The sequence below is a fragment of the Bos indicus genome, chromosome 23 (assembly GCF_029378745.1).
Source record: "Bos indicus isolate NIAB-ARS_2022 breed Sahiwal x Tharparkar chromosome 23, NIAB-ARS_B.indTharparkar_mat_pri_1.0, whole genome shotgun sequence".
Lineage (NCBI taxonomy): Eukaryota > Metazoa > Chordata > Mammalia > Artiodactyla > Bovidae > Bos > Bos indicus.
The window spans coordinates 54,287,046-54,305,881 of record NC_091782.1 but is presented as its reverse complement, the minus strand read 5'-3'; the positions used below and the strand labels follow the sequence as shown (position 1 = coordinate 54,305,881).

Sequence of the window (18,836 nt, the reverse complement as noted above, 5' to 3'; positions counted from 1 at the left end):
AACTGTTGCATTTTGTGCAATAGAAACAGAATATGAGCCACAAATGCAAGCTACACATGTAATTTTAAATTTTCTAGGTGCCACATTAAAAAGTAAGAAAGAGAGAGGTCACAACAATTTGAATAATACGTTGTATTCAACTCAGTATACCCAAAAGTACTACCAGTGCAACATGTGCTCAGCATTTTAAGGATGAGGTATTTTACATCATTTTATTCATACTAAGTCTTCAAAACCTGGGGTGCTATTTACACTTACAGCACCTTCCATCTGGACCAGCTCTGTCTCAAATGTCCAGCAGCCCCACGTGGCCAGTGGCTACCCCAGGGGCCAGAGTACTTGGGAAGCTTGTCTGAGTTGAGAGACCAGGCTTTTCTGGTTAGGAAGGTCCTGCCCTCTCTTTCCCACAGCTGGAAGCATCTCCATCCAAGGAGAGAGTCATAATCGCCCTCCTTTCCAGATCCCCATCCTCACGGTCATATGAGGCCCGTTGAACTGGGCTTGGGTGGACGGGGGACAGGGATTGGAGACCCACGAGGTAACAGCTGGGACACCACTCTGCTTGGTGTCTGGAGGTTATGTGGACCAACTGACCTTTTCCTGAGCCTGGATTTGAGCCAGACAGCTGAGAGGCTCAGGAGCTGAGACATGGCTGTCCCAGACGTCCATCGACCAACTCGTTTTTGCTGCCTGTTTTCAGTCAGACACAAGGACCCTTCCCGACGACACACAGCTATGTTTCAACAGGAAGAGCCTGTGTAGTTTGAGGATTTGGGAGTCCAAGAGCTTGTCAGCATTCAGCTTTCATGGCTTTCAAGGTCTATTGCCTATAAGTCCTATATTACAGAAATGTAGACTATAAAAATCTTACCCCCTGAAGGTTGTCCACTGCTGAACATCAGCCAGCCTTGGTTTTCCACTGCTGGAGAGCAGAGACATCTCAGGTTATGCAAGAATTTTGTGAGATCCTACCTGTTTGGAGAAAAGGGGAGCATCGTCAGATAAGCCGATGTGGGGAAGACCAGGGGTTGGGGCAGGGCGGATGGTGCAGGTCTGACCAGGAAGGGGCAGGGGGGCCTGGGTGAGGGGCAGCAGTTCCCACCCAAGGTCGTGTTTCCACACTGACTCTCCATGTTTCATAGGAAAATCCATCTTTAAGATTGAAGATGATAGAGGAAAGACTTTACAGGGTCACTAGGAAAACAGTAGTAGCCTGGATATGGGAGGAGGAGAAGTATCAGAGAACTTCCTTGGTTACTAGTCGTGTCGAGAAACAGAAGTGGTTGGGGGGCATGGTGTGTACGGAAGGAAGTGAGCCACTGCCTTTCTCTCGAGACCACAGCGATCTTCTGCCCATGTTTTGGTGGCTATTTTTAGAATGGTTGCTCTGGTCTTATCTCAAACCGAGATTCTGACATGCTGTTGAACTTGTCAATACTTGATTGGCATTCTGTTTGGAGCATGTGATTGCCGCACCCCTTGGCATCTGTAGTCAGGGCAGATGGCCGCTGTACTTGGACCACGCTGCCTGCCAGGACGCTCCAGCTTTGGTGCTTTGGAGGGGGCAGCACTGGGCTTGATGTCCAGGGGTGAGGACCCCGACCCTGCCCTGTGCAGACATTAGAAATCTCAGGTTCAAGGCCAGCTCCATCAGCCTTGGGCAGGTCATTCTAAGGCCCCTGAGCCCCAGTTCTCTCGTCTGCAAGGGCCTGCCTTTGGCATTTATGGAGATGAGGCCATGTGTGGAAGTCTTCTTTGTGACCTCCAAGCACTTTTGAGAACAAGAGTGTGTTTTTGTTCAGAGTGCATTGGTGTGGCCTGAGAGTCACAGGAAGGGCCATTCTGGTGCTCAGGAGGATGTGCCCCAGGAAGGCCGGGGACTGAGGCTGCCGTAGCCCGTCCCCTGACTTCTGGCATCTCCTAGGTCTGCTCAAATCTGGCAAAACCAGCCCAGCGACAGTCAACCTGGGCCCAGAGGACTAGCTCATAAGATTTGAACTAGTTCTCCCCTGTCCCAGACATGTACAGAGGTCTTGTAAGATGTGTGATTTGCCTTATTTTAACTCTTTGCTGTATCTGGATGAGAGGGTGGTTGACAGGTGGGTGCTGCAGTTGGGAAAGGGGGTCCAGACCATAATTCATCGGAGACGGAGTTATGCTCATAGGCTCGTAGGCATGTGGGTGAGTCTTTGGGGAAATGTTTATTTTTGATCCATTGGTAATAGCAGAGCTTACACACAAGTAAGGCTTTGGGTACATAAGTGTCCATGGCTCTGTAAACGTGTCTTGCTTTAGTGAAGTTCTATGAAGATAGTGAAGCTAGGCTTGGAATTCGAGTGTAGTTCACATCTTAAGAGACAGCCTATGAAACACCTTGAGTTTCTCCTTGCCTGTCACAGGTGTTTCATTGGAAAGCACAGCCTGCAATTTAATGGTAAGCATGAGTTCATGATACAGAAAGGCTACTGACGCTGACAGGCAGAACCCTGGACTGTGTGACCTCCTCCCTGAGCTCATTACTCACCAGATAGGGGAGTATGTGAAGGCTGACCATAAGCCTTCAGTTTCTGTATCCCCAGCCAGTGTAGACAGTCAGGACACAAAGCCTCCTCAGGCTCTGGGACCTGGCTAGAACCAGGGTCCTTCAAGTGAGCAGTTTCTTCTCGGTGCCTAAGAGTTCTTATATGTGGGGACAAAATACATTCTAGAAAACTGTATTGCTTATTCAAACAGATTTAAAAAGTTGTTTCCAACTTAGGATAGGATTTAAGGTTAGTATCCTAAATCTTTCCCCACACATCCCTGTAGGAATTCTTCTTGCTACTTACGTCAGTCAGAAGGCCATGACCTTTGGAGAATAACTGCTTTCAGTCACTGCAGAGGCTCCAAAAAGGTCAGTTTTCTGGCTTGGCCATCTCCTCACAAACTCCCCCTCTGATCTTCCAGGAACTTAAATTGCAGAAACCTGGTTTGAGATGACAGTTAACACATCAGAATTTTAGCTCGGTTCCCCCAACCACCCTGCCTCACAAAGTCAGGAAACGGGAAAGTTCAAGCTCTCATAGTGGCGACAGTCCCAACCCAGGCCAGTGTGTTCTGCTTGATTTGCAGAATTAGAGGCACCGTAGGCTTTGTCTCAGACACACACACCTCCTGCCAGTGGCCGGCGTGCGGTGGTTGAGTGAACCGAGGCTTCTGGGAGTGTTTGCTTTTGCTTTCTCTGTGTACTTCCTCGGGCGAGTCATTGTAACCTCATTCTCTCCTCTGTGAAATGTCTATCTCACACAATTTCTGTAGCTTTAGGTGAGGTGGTGAAAGTGTTTACTGACCCTAAGTGTCTCCAAAGAATTAGCTTCCATTTTCCGCTTATTCAGGAAAGGAGTGTTCACGTGTCTTGAGAGTGAGTGGTTGGAGGTATCACTGCTTATTCATTCTTGTTTTAATATTTTTCAAATTGGTGCCTGTATTTAGACACCATAAGAGAAGGGTTATCATTTTGTCTTCTTTGAGGAGCTGGCAGGTTTGCATCTTCACAGCAGAGCCTTGATGACAACAGAGGCTTGAGAGTCAAGCAGGGTCTAAATTTCTTGGGATTTTTGTGGAGAGAAGAGGTGTCAGCGATGCAGAGAGCTTGTAATAAACAGCAGTAGACCCTCCTTATCTGTCCCACCTCCTGTCTTTTTGTGTGTGTTTTCTTTAGTTTATGTCTCTTGTACTTCCAGCTCTCTTTTTCTCTCATTTACATTTTTCTTTAATGTTAAAAAGCAGTTCTGCGAGATCAGAGGTAGGTGGGCCCTGGAGTACTGTCCTATTTCCAGACAGAAATGCACATACGTAACTCCTGAGGACTTCGTAGCAGAAGGGAGAAATGTGTAGAAAATGTGTGTTGCTTTCTAAGATTTCACCTATTCAACTTAAAAACCTAGTTTTTAGTCTTAGACTATGTTTCTTTCTTTTTGGAGGTGAAACTGTTCTTTGTGAAATGAAGAGATAGTAGGTGGTAGAGAGGGTTTTGTTTAATTCTTTTTACAATGACCTCGTCTGGCACAGTGAAGTGTGCACTACGCACGCCTCGCCTGACTCTTCTCATGTTGGCGGTGCAGGAAATGCAGGACTTGGGGAATCCTTGACAGAAGCACGTTGAAGGCCGTGAGGTCTGCCGAGTGGGGAAGTGTCTCTGTCCTGCTCACCTCAGCTGCGGTGAGAGCTGCACGGTCAGTGCAGGGCCCCGGGGGTGGCGCCAGGGCTGGACGGCTCTAAGGAGGAGGAGCTCGCTGACCTGAGCCCGCCCTCCAGAGCTGGCGCCCAGGAGAATGCACCACACGCGTACTTTGTTTTCAGCATCTTTTCTGAGGAAAAACCCCTGAGGATGCTGGCCTTTCCTGGGCTTTTTCTCCTTCGCTTTCCTATATACATACTGCACACACTTGTATACACTCTTGTACGCACAGGTGCACACATGTACACACACTGTGCACACACATGTGTGGGCTCTGACGAGGGTCAGGAGAAGCAGCCTGGTCTGTCTCTGCTGGCTTTGGGGGAGCCCAGCTGCCCACATGGTGCTGAGCCAGACCTCCCCCAGGCAGAGTCCTTCCCGCCACAGACCCCTCAGTGGGGACCACAGCCCACACGTCCTGCCATCTTGGAGTGAGAAGTGACTGTTCAGGTTCAGAGGATGCACGTGGCACGGCGTGGCCTGACTGTGCCGGACCCACGAAGGTCAGGAAGACCCTGCTGGCTCTGCTCTCGGCCTCTGGGTGGATGCCCTGGCCATGAGGAGGGCCGGCACTGGCCACAGAGGAGGAGCCGGGGGTGGTGGCCGCTGCTGGGCTGTTTGCCAGCCGCACGGAGGACAGCGCTCGCCAGGCTCACAGGTCTGCTGTGCTGGCTGCACACTCACGTGGGCGTGCGGGGCTGCACACTCACGGGGGCGTGCTTCTTGTGGGCGCACCCCACCAGCTCTCCCCCGACAGAGCGCACCCCACGTCTCTGCGTGGAAGTAAAGGGACATCGCGGAGACCAGGAATAGGGAACCTGCCGCCTGTGGGGGTGTGCTTCCAGCTGGGCTTCTGCTTTGATCTGGGGTTGAGCAACGCGAGGCCTGAGCCCTGGGGATTTCCCACGATGGGGGAGGGGCTGCAGTGACCAGGCCTGGGCTCCTGTCATGAGCTTCCTTGGAAATGACCCACCCTGGGGGCCCTGAGAATGCCTGCCTCCTGGCTTTCCTCGGAAGAGGCGCTTCTAGGAATGTCTGTCTGGCGCGGCCTCATGCCTGGTCCTGTCCGTGAGTCAGGTTTCACGGCTGGGCTCTGAGCAGGCCCTCCATCAGCGTCCTGACTCTCCTGCCCTTGTTCCGACACCGTGGTGGGCAGGAGCCGTCCGTGGGCTTTTCCTGGACTTGATGCCTGATGCGGACAGAGGTGACGGAGGAAAGGCCTGTGGGACCCTCCTCTCACTTCCTCGTCTGGGGCCCCTCACACGCTTGCTCTGGGCTCAGGTCAGTCTGCACATCACCCTGCTGACCACACCCCTGCCCTAGGGGTTCAGGAAGGGGGCTCAGCTGTCACCTGTGCAAGACGTCGGTGAGCTCACAGGGCCGACACATCCCCAGGACAAGCCTCTGGCCTGGCATGGCCTTCACGGCGTATTCTGAGGCCACCCATGTCCTTCACAAGCTCAGGCTACTGTGTCTCGTCTCCTGACTCCCTCTTCCTTTGCTGGTAGGAGGTCTGTCCCGCCTGTGGAGGACCACAGAGTGTGGGCTTCAGTGTGGCGAGTCCTCTCAGGAACCCTGGTGCCGCAGCATGGCTGGCCTGGGAGACAGGCGCCTGCCCTCAGCCGCCAGCTACAGCGGGCATGAGCCTGGGGTCCGGGCACATGGCCCAGCTGTGGACCTACAGTCAGAGCTGCCCGTCTGCTGACTTGTCTGCAGGGGAGACCATGGTAGGCGGAGCCGCTCCTCGGCCACAGGAGAGGCTCAGTGTCCTTAAATTGTTGCACCTTTGATGTCAGGTTAGGCTGTAAATAGTAGGATTGACAGTGTTTTAAGTTATAAAGACATTGATTTACTTCACTCCCTGCCCAAGACGCCCAGGACAAGTGCTCCAGGTCTGGGCAGTAGCTCCCAGAGCCCCCGTTGCAGCCCGAGGCCTGTCGCCTGTGGTGACAGGGCAGCTGGCTCAGCTTTGGGCACCAGGTGGCCACCCAGCGCCCTGCAGGAAGCCTGAGGTAGAGACCCTTCTTTTGTCAGGAAGGGAGTCCTCCTGGAGCCCAGTCCCAGCCTCCCCTCTGCTTCTCTGTGGCTGGAACTGCAGGGAAGATGGGAGCTTCTGACAGCCTGGGAGGGTGCGGACGGATGAGCCTCTCCCCTCCCCACGCCCCGCCCCCCGCCACCCCCAGCCTCAGCACTTGCCATCAGAAGAGCTCATGCTCAAGGCGGGTTTTACCTGAGATATGGGATGGACGCACCCCACCGTGGACGCTGTGCTCAGCACTGGGCAACCTGACCCCTAGGGCCACCGCACCCCTCCCTGCCCTCTGCCCAGCCTCTGCTCCGAGGTCTTTGCATGTCGGGGTCACCGCAGCGTCTTCCCTTGTCTGTCTTACACCACGTCAGTTTAGGGGTGGCGCTTTAGTGCCCGAGGTTGCCATGTGCACTCACCCTGGGAGCACATGTGCCCGGGGAGGTCAGCAGAAACACCCCTCACCTCACCCTGCCTTGTGGTCTAGTTGGCTCTCTGCTCAGAGTCTGGAGTCTGTGGCTGGGACCCTGGCCCCTCTGCGCACAGTAGCCTCAGGCCGTGTGAGAGATGCCTGCACCAAAGTCCTCTGTGTCTGCTGCCCAGATCCAGGACACGCAGCTTGCTAAGTTTCTTCTGCAGTCCACACCTGGCTGCGTCTGTGTGCCCCACCTGAATCCCCTGTTCCTCTGAGGTTTGTTCACCCGGTCAGCCTTCATGGAACCGCAGGCCTACGTGTGGCTGCGAGCCACGTTCTATTCCTCTCTGATCTCCAGGCTTAGCAGAGTCCCTGCTGCACGCTCAGTGCTCAGTAGCCGTTGTGCTTTCAGGCCACGGGCAAAATCCACTTCAAAGCAGGAGACTTGGGAAAGCACAGGCTCTGTGGTTCCCCTCCGAGTTTTCCTCGACCCATTGCACGGTCTGGATGACGCTGCTGGGCGTGAACCGGGGCGGGAGAAGAGAGCTGCTGACAAGGGAAGTGGCTCCGTCGTGTCCGACTCTGCGACCCCACGGACTGCAGCCCACCAGGCTCCTCTGTCCATGGGATTCTCCAGGCAAGAACACTGGAGTGGGTTGCCATTTCCTTCTCCAGGGATCTTCCCGACCCAGGGATCGAACCTGGGTCTCCTGTGTTGCAGGCAGATTCTTTACCGTCTGAGCCACCAGGGAAGCCATAAAAGCTAAGGATCAGGAGAAAAGATCGCAGTCTCATGGTCACATGGGACCTCAGAGTCCGCGAAGCCCGTTGCTGTGTGTTTCTCTGTCCCGGCCTGTGAAGCCCAGTTCCCATTTCCCAGTGAGGCTAAGGGAAGGCAGGTGACGTTCCCACGGCCACACGTTCAGTCAGACCCCTCGGGCTTGGGGGCTGCAGTTCTCCTGCCCCAGCCTGGAGGATGGGCAGTCAGGACCTCCTCCAAGATGGTCAGATGTGAACTGGAGAGCCCACACTGGGTGGGTACCTCCCTCACCTGGTGGGTGGTAAGCAGGTCACTGTGGGGATCGCTGCCCTGCTGGGTGTTGAGGGGCCCAGACTGACCGTGGGGCTGGGCCGGACCTGCCCCCAACGTCCATGTGGCCCTGCGTGTTTCAGGGGTTCCTTGCAGAGAACTTCCAAAAATCCCAGTGGATGGGCCATCCCCTCCCAGCCTCAGCACTGTGGGTCAGATTCAAAGCCCTGGACAGTGACTGGGATCTGGACCTGCGGACTCAAGACCTTTTCAAGAAACCTCAGCGGGTTTTTCTTTTCCTCATACGTTGAGTAAAGTAGAGAGATGTCACTTCTCTCTTTTTTTCCTCCCCACAGGACGCGACACTTCAAAGAAAGTATTAAATTCATCCATGAGTGCCGTCTCCAGGGCGAGGGCTGCCTGGTTCACTGGTACGTGTGCCCCTGCCCGACAGCGAGGGCCTGCTCTGCCCTGCTCACGGTCTCCCTGAACGTCCAGCACCCACCCACCTCACCCCGGCTGCGTGTCAGCCATGGTTGGCTTTTGTGCAAAGTGAGCCAAACAGTTGTTCCTTCCTTGTCACTTAGCATTTTCGCTTTTTGTGAGGTTTTTGCAGGGACTGTCAAGGTTACTGGAAAAAAGGAGCCCCTTTTCCATCCTCTCCCAACATCCTTTCAGAACTTGGCTCTGCTCAGTAGCCATTCAAAGCGCTGTTTCTTGCTGGAGGGTTTTGGCTGCGTATGTGGGTGCTCAGCATTGCGTTACTGTCACACCAGAACAAGCATCTCTCCTCCATTTACAGATTGGGGCTTTTATCTGTTTGGAGCTTGTACTTGGCTCTAAGCAGAGCTGAACAGACTTTTAAAATTCAGCAGGTCTATGCAGCTGTTGCCTCCATTCACACACCGTGTGTGTGGTATAAACACATACACCTGTGTACACGTTCTGTGGCGAAGGCTGCTGCTGGGTGCAGACCCCAAGGACAGTGCCCCCAGCCTGGCACAGCCAAGCACTCAGGGGCCTGCGGGCCCTCATTGCATCACTGCCAGTGCTTATGCCGAAGACATGGCTAACAGTGAAAACATAAGCTGCTATTCATAATGGTGACACATCCAGGGGCCCAGAGGCCGGTGTTCTGGGGCAGAAGCTGCTGTCATTAGAGCACGGATCGGACAGGCCCCCTCGCTCCTGAGTGAGGTTCGGTCTGGGTTCACGAGAGAATCTCAGTCATCTGAGTTCCCCCAAGGAAGCTGCCGTTGCAGGGGAGGCTCTGTGGAGTCACACGGCCCACCCTGGGGGTGCTGCTGCCCCACGGAGGGCTGAGGGGCCCGCCGTGTGGACCAGGGGAGCCTCCTGGAACCCCCAGTCGGGCAGGGGCAGTGGGTAGACTGCCTGTTTTAGCAGTGTTGTTCTGCAGTTTTATGCGCTTGAAACTGGATTTCCATTTTACTTTAAAAAAGAGCAGGATGTGTAATAAACATTAAGTGCGGGTTTGTGAAGCTCGCTTGCATTTGCTCCAGCGCGCTCTGCAGTGCAGCCAGAGCTGTTTCGGGGGGTGAGCATCTCCCCAGCTGCGCCCCAAGAGGATGTGAGTTTTTTAAAAGATTTATCAGTATTTCTGATACACAGCTCAAGGGAAGAACCACTACTTGAGAGTGGTTTTTATTGTTATTTATATTTGAATAAGTGCAGGGCTGATGTTCTAGGAATTCGTGTTTCATTTGGTTGTGTCAATCTGAAGATAAGCTTTTCTAAAAATGAGAAATTTGCTGAACTTCCCCATCTTAAACCGTTGCTGAGCACTCCAAGTCTGACGTAGCACAACCTCTCTGTGACCACCTTAATTTGCATGCACATTTAAAATTGGTCGCCTTATTCAGCCTGCTGGAGAAAACTGGCCATTATCACCTGCAGAACGTCCCCACCCCCACCCCCCAGAGCACGTGGAGTGTGCCACGCGGGTACTCTGCTTGGGTCTGTGGAGGAGATCAGAGAATGTTGGCTAAGGGCATCTGTATTTAATGAGTTTTTTAAGTGATAGACTTTACCCTTATGTACCTAAGAAAGTGTTAGTCATGTCTGACTCTTTGCGATCTCATGAACTGTTGCCCACGAGGCTCCTCTGTCCATGGGATTTCCCAGGCAAGGATATTGGAGTGGGTTACATTTCCTCCTCTAGGGGATCTTCCCAACCCAGGGATCAAACCTGGTTCTCTTCCATTGCAGACAGATTCTTTACTGTCTGAGCCACCAGGGAAGAGGTACCTAAGAAAATCAGACTTTAAAAGTGTGAAGCTGTCTGAATGCCTGAGGTCATAACTGACTATTCCTGGGCTCCTGGACCCTTCAAGTGCCCAGATGTCCTTTCACAACTTTTCTGTCCAGGGAATGGGGACTATCTGAAGGGGAGGTCAGGAGAAAAAGAATCATAGCACCAAGTGTCTGGAGCCATAGCCAGTAGACAACCAACCGAGACGGAGGCCGCGTGGGTGAGGAGTGCCCAAGACCCTAGTGTGGTAAAGCAGAGAGAGCTGGTATGCTTCTGAGTGATTTCCGAGGACGCACTGGCTAGCTGTCCACTCATAACCGAGGACAGGCAGCTTCCTACATGAGTCTGCTGACCGCCCCTTGCCATGTGGCTCTCAACCTGCAGCCTGGCGGGCGTCTCCAGGAGCGTGACCCTGGTGGTCGCCTACATCATGACGGTCACCGACTTTGGCTGGGAGGACGCCCTGCACACCGTGCGTGCTGGCAGGTCGTGTGCCAACCCCAACCTGGGCTTCCAGAGGCAGCTGCAGGAGTTCGAGGAGCTCCAGGTCCACCAGGTAACTGCGCGCCACCTTCACCCCCAGGCCGGATGGCTCACGGGCTCCCTCCAGCCCCTCGCAGCCGTCCACCTTCCGCAGGCCCCAGGTGAGCTTCTGCCTCTCTGCCTGGGGGTCGAGTGCTGTCATCTTGACGAGGCTGGCTTTCACATCCTCAGGCCAAAGCCTGGAAGAAGTCATTGTGTCGCTCGGCGCCCACTGGCCGGCGTCAGAGCTGACTGGGTGAGGGCACCGGGCGGGCAGGGTGAGGGCGCGGGGGTGTGACGCCCCGCTGTCTCACTTCCCCAGTTCCGCCAGTGGCTGAGAGAGGAGTATGGCGAGAGCCCGCTGCGGGACGCCGAGGAGGCCAGGAGCATCCTGGGTAAATACAAGGAGCAGGGGCGCGCGGAGCCCCCGCCAGGCGCGCGGCGCTGGGCCGGCCTGCGGGCCCCGCCCCCCCTGGCCTACGGCAGCTACACCCCAGAGACTTAGCCGGCGCCAGGGACACCTTCCGCTGGCTTCTCGTCGCTGCCTGGCCTGAGGACTGGAAGGGGGTGTCCAGTGGATCCAGGCTCCTCTCGAGACCCCCCCAGCCGCCCCCCAGCTTCTGTGCTGCCAGACACTGCTGACTGTTATGCCCACGGGCGAGCCGGGGTGTGTGTGACACGGGTGTGTGTATGACATGGGCGTGGTGTGTGACACAGGTGTGTGTGCACACAGGTGTGGGGTATGAGTGTGTGACATGGGTGTGGTGTGTGTGTGACACAGGTGTGTGTGTGTAACACGGGTGTGTGTGACACAGGTGTGTGTGTAACACGGGTGTGTGTGTGACACAGGTGTGTGTGTACACAGGGGTGGGGTATGAGTGTGACATGGTTGTGTGTGACACGGGTGTGTGTGTGTGACAGGTGTGGGCTGTGACACAGGTGTGTATGTACACAGGTGTGGGATATGTGTGTAAGACATGGGTGTGTTATTGGTGTGACAGGCACATTTGCACACAGGTGTGGGTGTGACACAGGTGTGTGTACGTGGATGTGTGTGACACGGGTGTGGTGTGTGTGAGACATGGGTGTGTGTGCACACAGGTGTGTATGCATGGATGTGTGTGACACGGGTGTGTGTGTGTTGGGGTATCATCGTGAAGGCCACAGTGCCCAGACTGATCTCGTGGCCTCTCCTCGTCTGAGACCCACTGGGCCGCGTTGGGAGGTGACTGTGAAGAAGCTTTTCTCCAGAGCATCCTGGGCTTGCCCTGTGGCCATGGGGGCAGCCTCCTGAGTGTGGTTTTGGGGTGTCGGCCCTACTCAGCCCTGCCCTTCTCGGAGTCCTGCTTGGCTCTGTCCGCCTGCACTGGTGTTGGGTGGGGAGCACCCCGGATGCCCTCCCTCAGCTCCCGTCCAGCTCCTCCCTCCCGGCCTGCTGCCGCTGTCTCCCTGGGCCTCTTTGCAAGGCATGCATGCACCTTTGGGATTTGGGAAGAAAGAGCAGTTATCAGGCACGGTCACAGTTTGCGTTTACGAATATGTTTAAATGCCTGTGAACTCATTAAGCACCTCTGTCTGCCGTGGATGTGAGATGATCTCAGCTACCTCATTAAATGGTTTCTGAAAAGCTGTTTTTCATTTTTCCAGTTGTCTCTGCAGCTTTGCGCTGAAAGTGTGTGGTCACAGTTGCTTTGGAAGCCAGAGGGAGAGGAGTGCATCTCCGGGCTGCTCGAAGCTTCTTACTCAGGCTTTGGGAGCGCCTGGTGGTGGGGACGCTGGCGTCGGGCTCTGCTGGCTGTGCTGGGCGAGGCCCACAGTGTGGCCTTGGGTGTGGCCCTTTTTTGTCGACCCACGTGGTCTAAGCACTCAGAGCTGTGCGAAAAAACATGCTCGGCCTCTCCCTGTACAGCCTTCTCTGAACCCCACCACGGAAGGAACCCTGAGTAAGAACAGCTTTCCCTGCCTTCAAAGGGTGGGCCCAGATGAACCCCTGGGCCCCACACGTGTGCAGAGGGCAAGCCCAGTGAGAACCTGGGGCCCCACACATATGCAGAGATCAGGCCCAGATGAAGTCCTGGGCCCCACACGTGTGCAGACAGCAGGTCCAGATGAAGCCCTAGGGCCCCACGTGTGTGCAGAGGGCAAGCCCAGTGAGAACCTGGGCCCCCACATGTATGCAGAGATCAGGCCCAGATGAAGCCCTGGGGCCCCACACGTGTGCAGAGGGTGAGCCCAGATGAAGCCCTGGGGCCCCACACGTGTGCAGAGGGCAGGCCCAGTAAGACCCTGGGGCCCCACACGTGTGCAGAGATCAGGCCCAGATGAAGCCCTGGGGCCCCACACATGTGCAGAGGGCGGGCCCAGATGAAGCCCTGGGGTCCCACATGTTGCAGAGAGCAGGCCCAGATGAACCCCTGGGGCCCTACCTGTGTGCAGAGAACGGGCCCAGTGAGCCCCGGGGGCCCCACGCGTGTGCAAACCCCAGCTGGACAGCAGGGAAGGGAAGCCTGGCTGCAAGTTCCCCACCAATAGCTGAGAGTTTGCTCTAAAGTAATTTTTTCCTTAAACCAAAAAGGAATGTGAATACGTGAACAGGAGTATTTAGGAATCAGCGTGAACATTCAGTGCCTGCGTGGTGTGAATGCCCAGATGCATTCTTGCACTTGAATGCTGTTTCAATGCTTGTCACCTGTGACGTTCTCTCTCCACAGCCGCCCCAGGCATTCTGAAGCTCTGGCCCTTTCTCAGAAGACCATAATGCTCCTGAAACATGACCAGAGTTCAGGTGCTGCCGGAAGAGAAGCAACCAGAGTTCAGTTTAAGTGTCCAGACGTGTGTGTGAATGTGCACTTGTGTTGCTGCACGTTGGGAGCTACGCACTCTCTTTGACAAGAGAACGATTTTGGCCTAATTCCTTCTTTGCTGAAAGCTGTGCTGCCCCCAGGCTGTCTCAGGGCCCTGCCGGGTGCACCCTGCTCCTCGGGACTGTCTCCCGGGCTGTGTGGCCCCGTGCACCTCCCCATCCTCAGCCCAGGTATGGAGCCCACATGCTCCTGCCACGGGCACCACGAGGCGGGTTCGGGGGCTGCCCTGCTGTATTTTAAGGCCACTGCCCTCCTCCAGAAGGAGATGTACTGACAACAGGAGATGAGAACTCCCTTCCCTGAGACAGTGGGTGCCCAGCGAGCAGAGAGACATCGGAGACGGGGGTGCGCCAGGCTCCCCAGGGACTTCTCATTCCAAGCTCAGCTTAAAGCCAAAAATGTTAACTGGTGTGGACAGCAGTTTAAGATGGTTTCCCAGTGTTTTCTCATCTAACTAGCGGGGGGTGGGGGGCGCAGGGATTGGGTGAAGGGGGATGGAAATGTGATTTTTGCTTAAAGGAAAGGTTTGGCTAAATGCAGGGAGTCAAGGGCTCATTGGCTGAGGGAGGCTTGGCCCGTGCCCTCAGTGTCCAACGCCAGCACGCTCCTGCCACGGTCTCGGAGAGCACCCTGTGCTGGCGCAGGCCTGACAGGTGTGGAGTGATGGTGTTAAAACGCCAATCCTGATTCAACAGGCCTGCTTGGGGGATGCACAAGTAGTCCGTGTGTAGGTGCTGGGCCCCGAGGCCTGAGGGTCCACCTGTGGGTAAGTGCAGGGGCAGAGCCTCGGAAGACCCAGGCTGAGCACAGGGCATGAGCAAACGGCAGCAGGAAGGCTCCTGTTGGGGCCCCGCTGCTCATGGCACCAACGGCAGCCGCCCGGTGACTGGTGCTCTGCAGGTCACACTGCCCCGTGAAGCTTGTAAACCACAGAGCAGATATTTCATTCACACAAGGCTCAGAGAGGCCAAGGAACTCACCAGAAACTACAGATGTTAGTGCGCTTTGCCTGAGCCTGGTCTTCTGGTCCCGACTCAGTGTAAGGGTGAGAGAGAGGAGGGGGCGGTGCCCTGACCCTTGGTCTCAGGGGCTTGTGAGGCTGGCCCAGGCCCAGGGGAGCTGGCAGCGCCATGTTCATTCTGTCTGAGCACAGCTTCCTACCTGCTCCCCCAGCCTCTCGGGGGTGGTTTGGGGCATGGTGGCTGGCAGGCAATTCCTGTCCTCATCAAAATCTCATGGACGTTTCCATTGGGATGGTGTTGACCACACTTAAATGTTAGAGGTAGAAGCCCTTCTCCGTTGAAGCCCAGACAGGTGTTTAGTTTACATGGACGGGGGACAGTGACCCACCTGCCTCGAGGCGGAGTGGGTCGTGGCCCTGGCAGCTTCCTCAGGCTCTCTTTTCTGTGATGTCCTCCAAACGCAGGTCTGTCCAGCCTGGTCTCGGAATTGTGGCCGATGGTGGAGGAGACCTGCACTGCTTCTCTTTGTTCAGTCACTTGCTGGTTCGCTTGAGAAATGCTTGTTCATCTCAGTAGGCGCTCTGGGACCCAGGCAGGATGCACAGACCCGCCCTGAGTCTCAGAAATGCTAGTTGGTGGTGTTGACAGTTGGGAAATCGGCCATAAGCACTAGCGTGGGTGCTCATGGTGCTACGTTTGGGGAGGAAACAGGCCCTTCCAGTGAGGGGTGAGGGTCATGTCCTGGGAAGGTGTCCCAGAGACGGATGCAGAAGCCCAGGTGCGGGGGTTGCTGCATGCGGGGAGGGGAGTCTGGCAGGGCCAGCACATGTACAGGAGAGAAGGCACAGCCGCTGTGTGACCGGGGCAAGCGTGGCACGCGCTGCAGTGAGGGGGGCAGACAGAGCTGCAGACGCAGGCCCGGGCTGTCCGTCCGCTTGGTGCTGCCGTACAGCGACTGGTTGGCTCAACTAGCCCTGGAGCTGCTGGGCTGGTCCCAACATGGAGCATTGCAAGCATGTGGATGCCATCCTGTGGACTCCATCCTGTGGACGTGGCGGGGGTCTCGCCAGGTGTTCTGGGCGAGCAGTGATGGGTGTCGGGGAGGGTGGACAGGCCATGGTGGGGGCTGCTCAGGGGGCTGCCATCGTGGCTGTCCAGGTGATCGTCATAGCCTGGGGCGTGGCTGTGGGTGGAGATGAACAGGCCCAAGGGAGCAAGGGGGCTTAGGGAGGCTGGGGATGGGCAGCTGCTCCAGGGTTGGGCCCCCAAGGGCTTGCTCTCTGGGTCGGCCTCTTCCGCAGTGGGCTCTACCACGTTGAAGGCAGACTGAACAGGGCTGGCCCTGCTGGGACCCAGCTTTGCAGACGAGGTGCTCAAGTCTGTCCATGAACTCGGAACTGACTCCCAGGAACTAGACTTGTGATGATTAACATCCAATTTAGATATCCAATTTATTAATTTATTGTGAAAGAGAAAATACTAGGTTAATAGAGACTAATTTTATCCCCTAACCAGGCTGTCTTTCATTACCGGATTTTTGGGAGCCTTAATGGACACAATGCTCTGAGTCAAATATATCTCAATAAAGCTGAGAAAAAGAGTGAAGCATCTTGTGAACTGGTCCTGAGGCATCACCCTGCCCTCCTGACGTGGGACTGGGGTCTGGGGGCGGGGGTGGTGGTCCTGACAGATGCTGTTGCTGTAGCGCCCAGGAGCATCTGCGCAGCCTGCAGCCACGGAGGTCTCTATTTGGCCCCCGGCAGCCACCCCGGTGTGTGCTCCTCTGCCCACACTGGCTCTCTTAGGGTGCATTTGTTAACCTTTGTTAATCAGGCTTCTCCCTGGCGATGGTTCCTGCAGGGCTTTATTATTTATGGCGTGCTGGCTCCCCAGGTCTGTCCCAGCAGGGACCCCCACTCCAACTTGTGCTCCTGTTGCTGCTGCTTAGAGACAGACTGTGAATCCCAGTGTCTGGGCACTGCTGTGTCTTGTTAAAGTTTAGAGGATTCCTCAGCCTTCAGGGGAGTCACGTGTGCAAAGCCAAGGGGCGTGTCGAGCACAGGTGGCTTGGGCATCAAGGGAGATCAGAGCTGTTGATGACCTGACGCCCTGCACACCAGCATCTAGTCTTGAAAACAGGGAAACACTAAGACACAAAATCCTGTGATCCCACGTTAGGTGACCCCTCCCATGCTGACACTGAGTTATTAATAATTTTATCAAGAATGTGCTTTCAACATGCCTGTATTTATAGATGTGCTTAACAAGAAATCACCGAGACCTCGGAGGGAAGTTCCTCTTCCCTTTCCTTTTTATGGCCCAGAGGAAGGGAGAAAAAAAAACAGCGGTCTCTGACTTGTCCCTGAGGCTTGAGAACATTCACTGTCCCTTCTGAGGATATATTGGGGTCTCCTTGGGCTGTCAGGGGCTTGAATTCAGGGATGCCGGCTGCATTTCTGGGGTACGTTTGCCCTCTTGTTTCCTCCCAGCTGCAGTGATGGCCTGTGACAATTCGGCCAGGAGCGGGGTTAGCATTCTCTCCCGCCCCCGAGGCCCCCACCTCGACAAGGGCTACAGGGCTGGGCTGGGCTCGCTGTCGATGGCTGAACACCTGCAGGTATGGGGTATTTTGGCCCCAGGTGAGGTCGATTACCAGGAGATAGCCGTCTGCAGTTCCCTTTCCTGAAGCCTCTGGTTCAGTTTGAGAGGATGTGAGGGGCGGCATCAACTGGCAAGGGAGCCAGGTTGCCTGTGCGTGGGTGGAGCCTGACAGCGTCCTTCGTACCAGGCCTGTTTAGGAGACCCGGGCATGGCGGGGGGCTGAATCTGGGGGAGCAGCCCCTCCCGGGGTGGCAGAATGGTTCTGGAGACAGTGCGGGTCAAGCCAGGGGCAGTTGATGAGCTGAATCCAGGCAGGCGCCCAGCTCAGGTGCTCTGTGCACACAGCTCTGCGCTTCCCTCAGAGTCCACTCGCCCCCAGACGCGGCCAGGCTGGCACAAAGAGGAACCATGCTCCCTGGCGAGCGGGCCTGCTCTGTCCTCTGCCAGTCACTCTGGGTTTCCCCAGGGCACTGATGGCAGCGTGTTTAGAACATAAGAATCAAGAGGCCTCCACGTGTGCCCCAGAGAAATGCCACCTTCTGCTTTGCAAAGGGTGCGCCCTTCATGGCAAGAGGCCGCAGGCACCCAGCTTCCTCAGAAGGGCGTCCAGAGAGGCCCCTCCTGTGGGATGTTCCGTTCCCCCGGTGTGTGTGCAGCACGCAGCGGCTGTGACAGGCCGGCAGGCAGGAAGGCTTGAGGCCAGCTCCGTGTTGGGGGCACAGGGGGCGTCCTGGTTCCCACGGCACAGTGTCCCCTCCTGCCACGTCCACCGCCGGGAGCTCGGAGCTGCGGGTGCAGATGTGTAGTCAGGGTGGCGGTGGTGCGGGGTAGGGAGAGTGCGGCATGGGCTGGAAACCAAGCAGCCGGCGGGGTCCTGGAGTCTCTGGAACACCTGGGGAAGCCCCAAGGAGGCAGCTCCCTCCTGTGGAGAGCCTCTCCGTGGAGAGACTGGCGTGAAGGAAGCGCCCCTGGAGAGCTGGGGTGGGGCTGGCTGGCGCCCTGCTGCCCTAGGGACCCCCTTGTGCACCCCGCCTCCTGTCTGGAGGACAGCATGGCCAGCCTCTGGATGGTCAGCGGTCACTGAGCACTTTGTGTCTGATGCTTTCCTGAAGTCACACCCTCTCAGCAGTCTCATCACATGGATTTTACTATTATCCCCAGTTTTTGGATGAAGAGGCCAGATTCTAGGGAACTTGAGTGTTGCCCAGTCTCAGGTCAGAAAGTGGCCATGTGAGCCTGGGGCCCTGCAGCCTGACCAGCCGCTCCAGGGTCGCCTCCCTTCTGAACACCAGCATCCCTGGAGGCGCAGGCATCCCTGCTGACACGCTCTTAGGAGGCCATGTGGGGAGCGGCCAGCACCTGGTGAGACCAGAAGTACAGAGGGCTGCATCCCGTCCTGACTCCCAAACCCGAAGTGCAGCCACCTGGCGGGCATCCTGCTCGCTGTGGGCCAGACTCTGTCCCCCCGGCCAGGCCCTCCACAGGGGAGGGCCAGAGACCCCGTGACAGGACGGAGGACGCGCACCCAGCTTCCAAGAAGTGTAAGTGTGGGCAGTTGGTGCTGAAAGTGGATCCCAGAGAGAGGAGCCTGGTCGCCTGCACGCTCTGCCCCAGCAGCGTGGTGCTGGGAACCGGCCTGTGACTCACCGCCCTCATCTTTAGAAACTGTCCCTGAAGCGTCCATGCCTCCTGGTGGGACCCCAACCTGTACTTTCCCGCGGCCCACCTGGACGAATGACCCCCTCCGAGGGAAGGCCAGCGGGGTCAGGAGTCATCTGACGTCTGCTGGGAACCATGCCCTGCCCCATGAAGGTGGGGCAGGACCTCGGTCAGGCCCCGGTGCCCACCTGCACAGGTGCCTGGGACTGCCTGGGGGAGGGGAGGAGCGCAGCTTGGCAGCCCTGCCTTCAGAGGCTTTTCGGTTGATC

At 56.3% G+C, this 18,836-nt stretch overlaps 1 protein-coding gene across 5 annotated transcripts in view; it reads left to right on the top strand.

Annotated features, from left to right (window-relative positions):
- The window catches only part of DUSP22 (dual specificity phosphatase 22), a 50,163-nt gene extending 34,251 nt beyond the window's left edge, over positions 1–15,912 (top strand). For 3 of the 5 annotated variants that reach the window (XM_070778513.1, XM_070778511.1, XM_070778514.1), the window contains 3 exons: positions 8,047–8,121; positions 10,344–10,515; positions 10,804–12,108. In XM_070778513.1, coding sequence (XP_070634614.1) covers positions 8,047–8,121; positions 10,344–10,515; positions 10,804–10,986 — 430 coding nt within the window. In that variant the 3' untranslated portion in view covers positions 10,987–12,108. Of the gene's footprint in view, positions 1–4,132; positions 4,215–8,046; positions 8,122–10,343; positions 10,516–10,803; positions 12,109–13,192 lie in introns of those variants that run through there. The other 2 variants (XM_070778510.1, XM_070778512.1) reach the window with 2 other exon arrangements.
- The last annotated feature ends 2,924 nt before the right edge of the window (positions 15,913–18,836 follow it).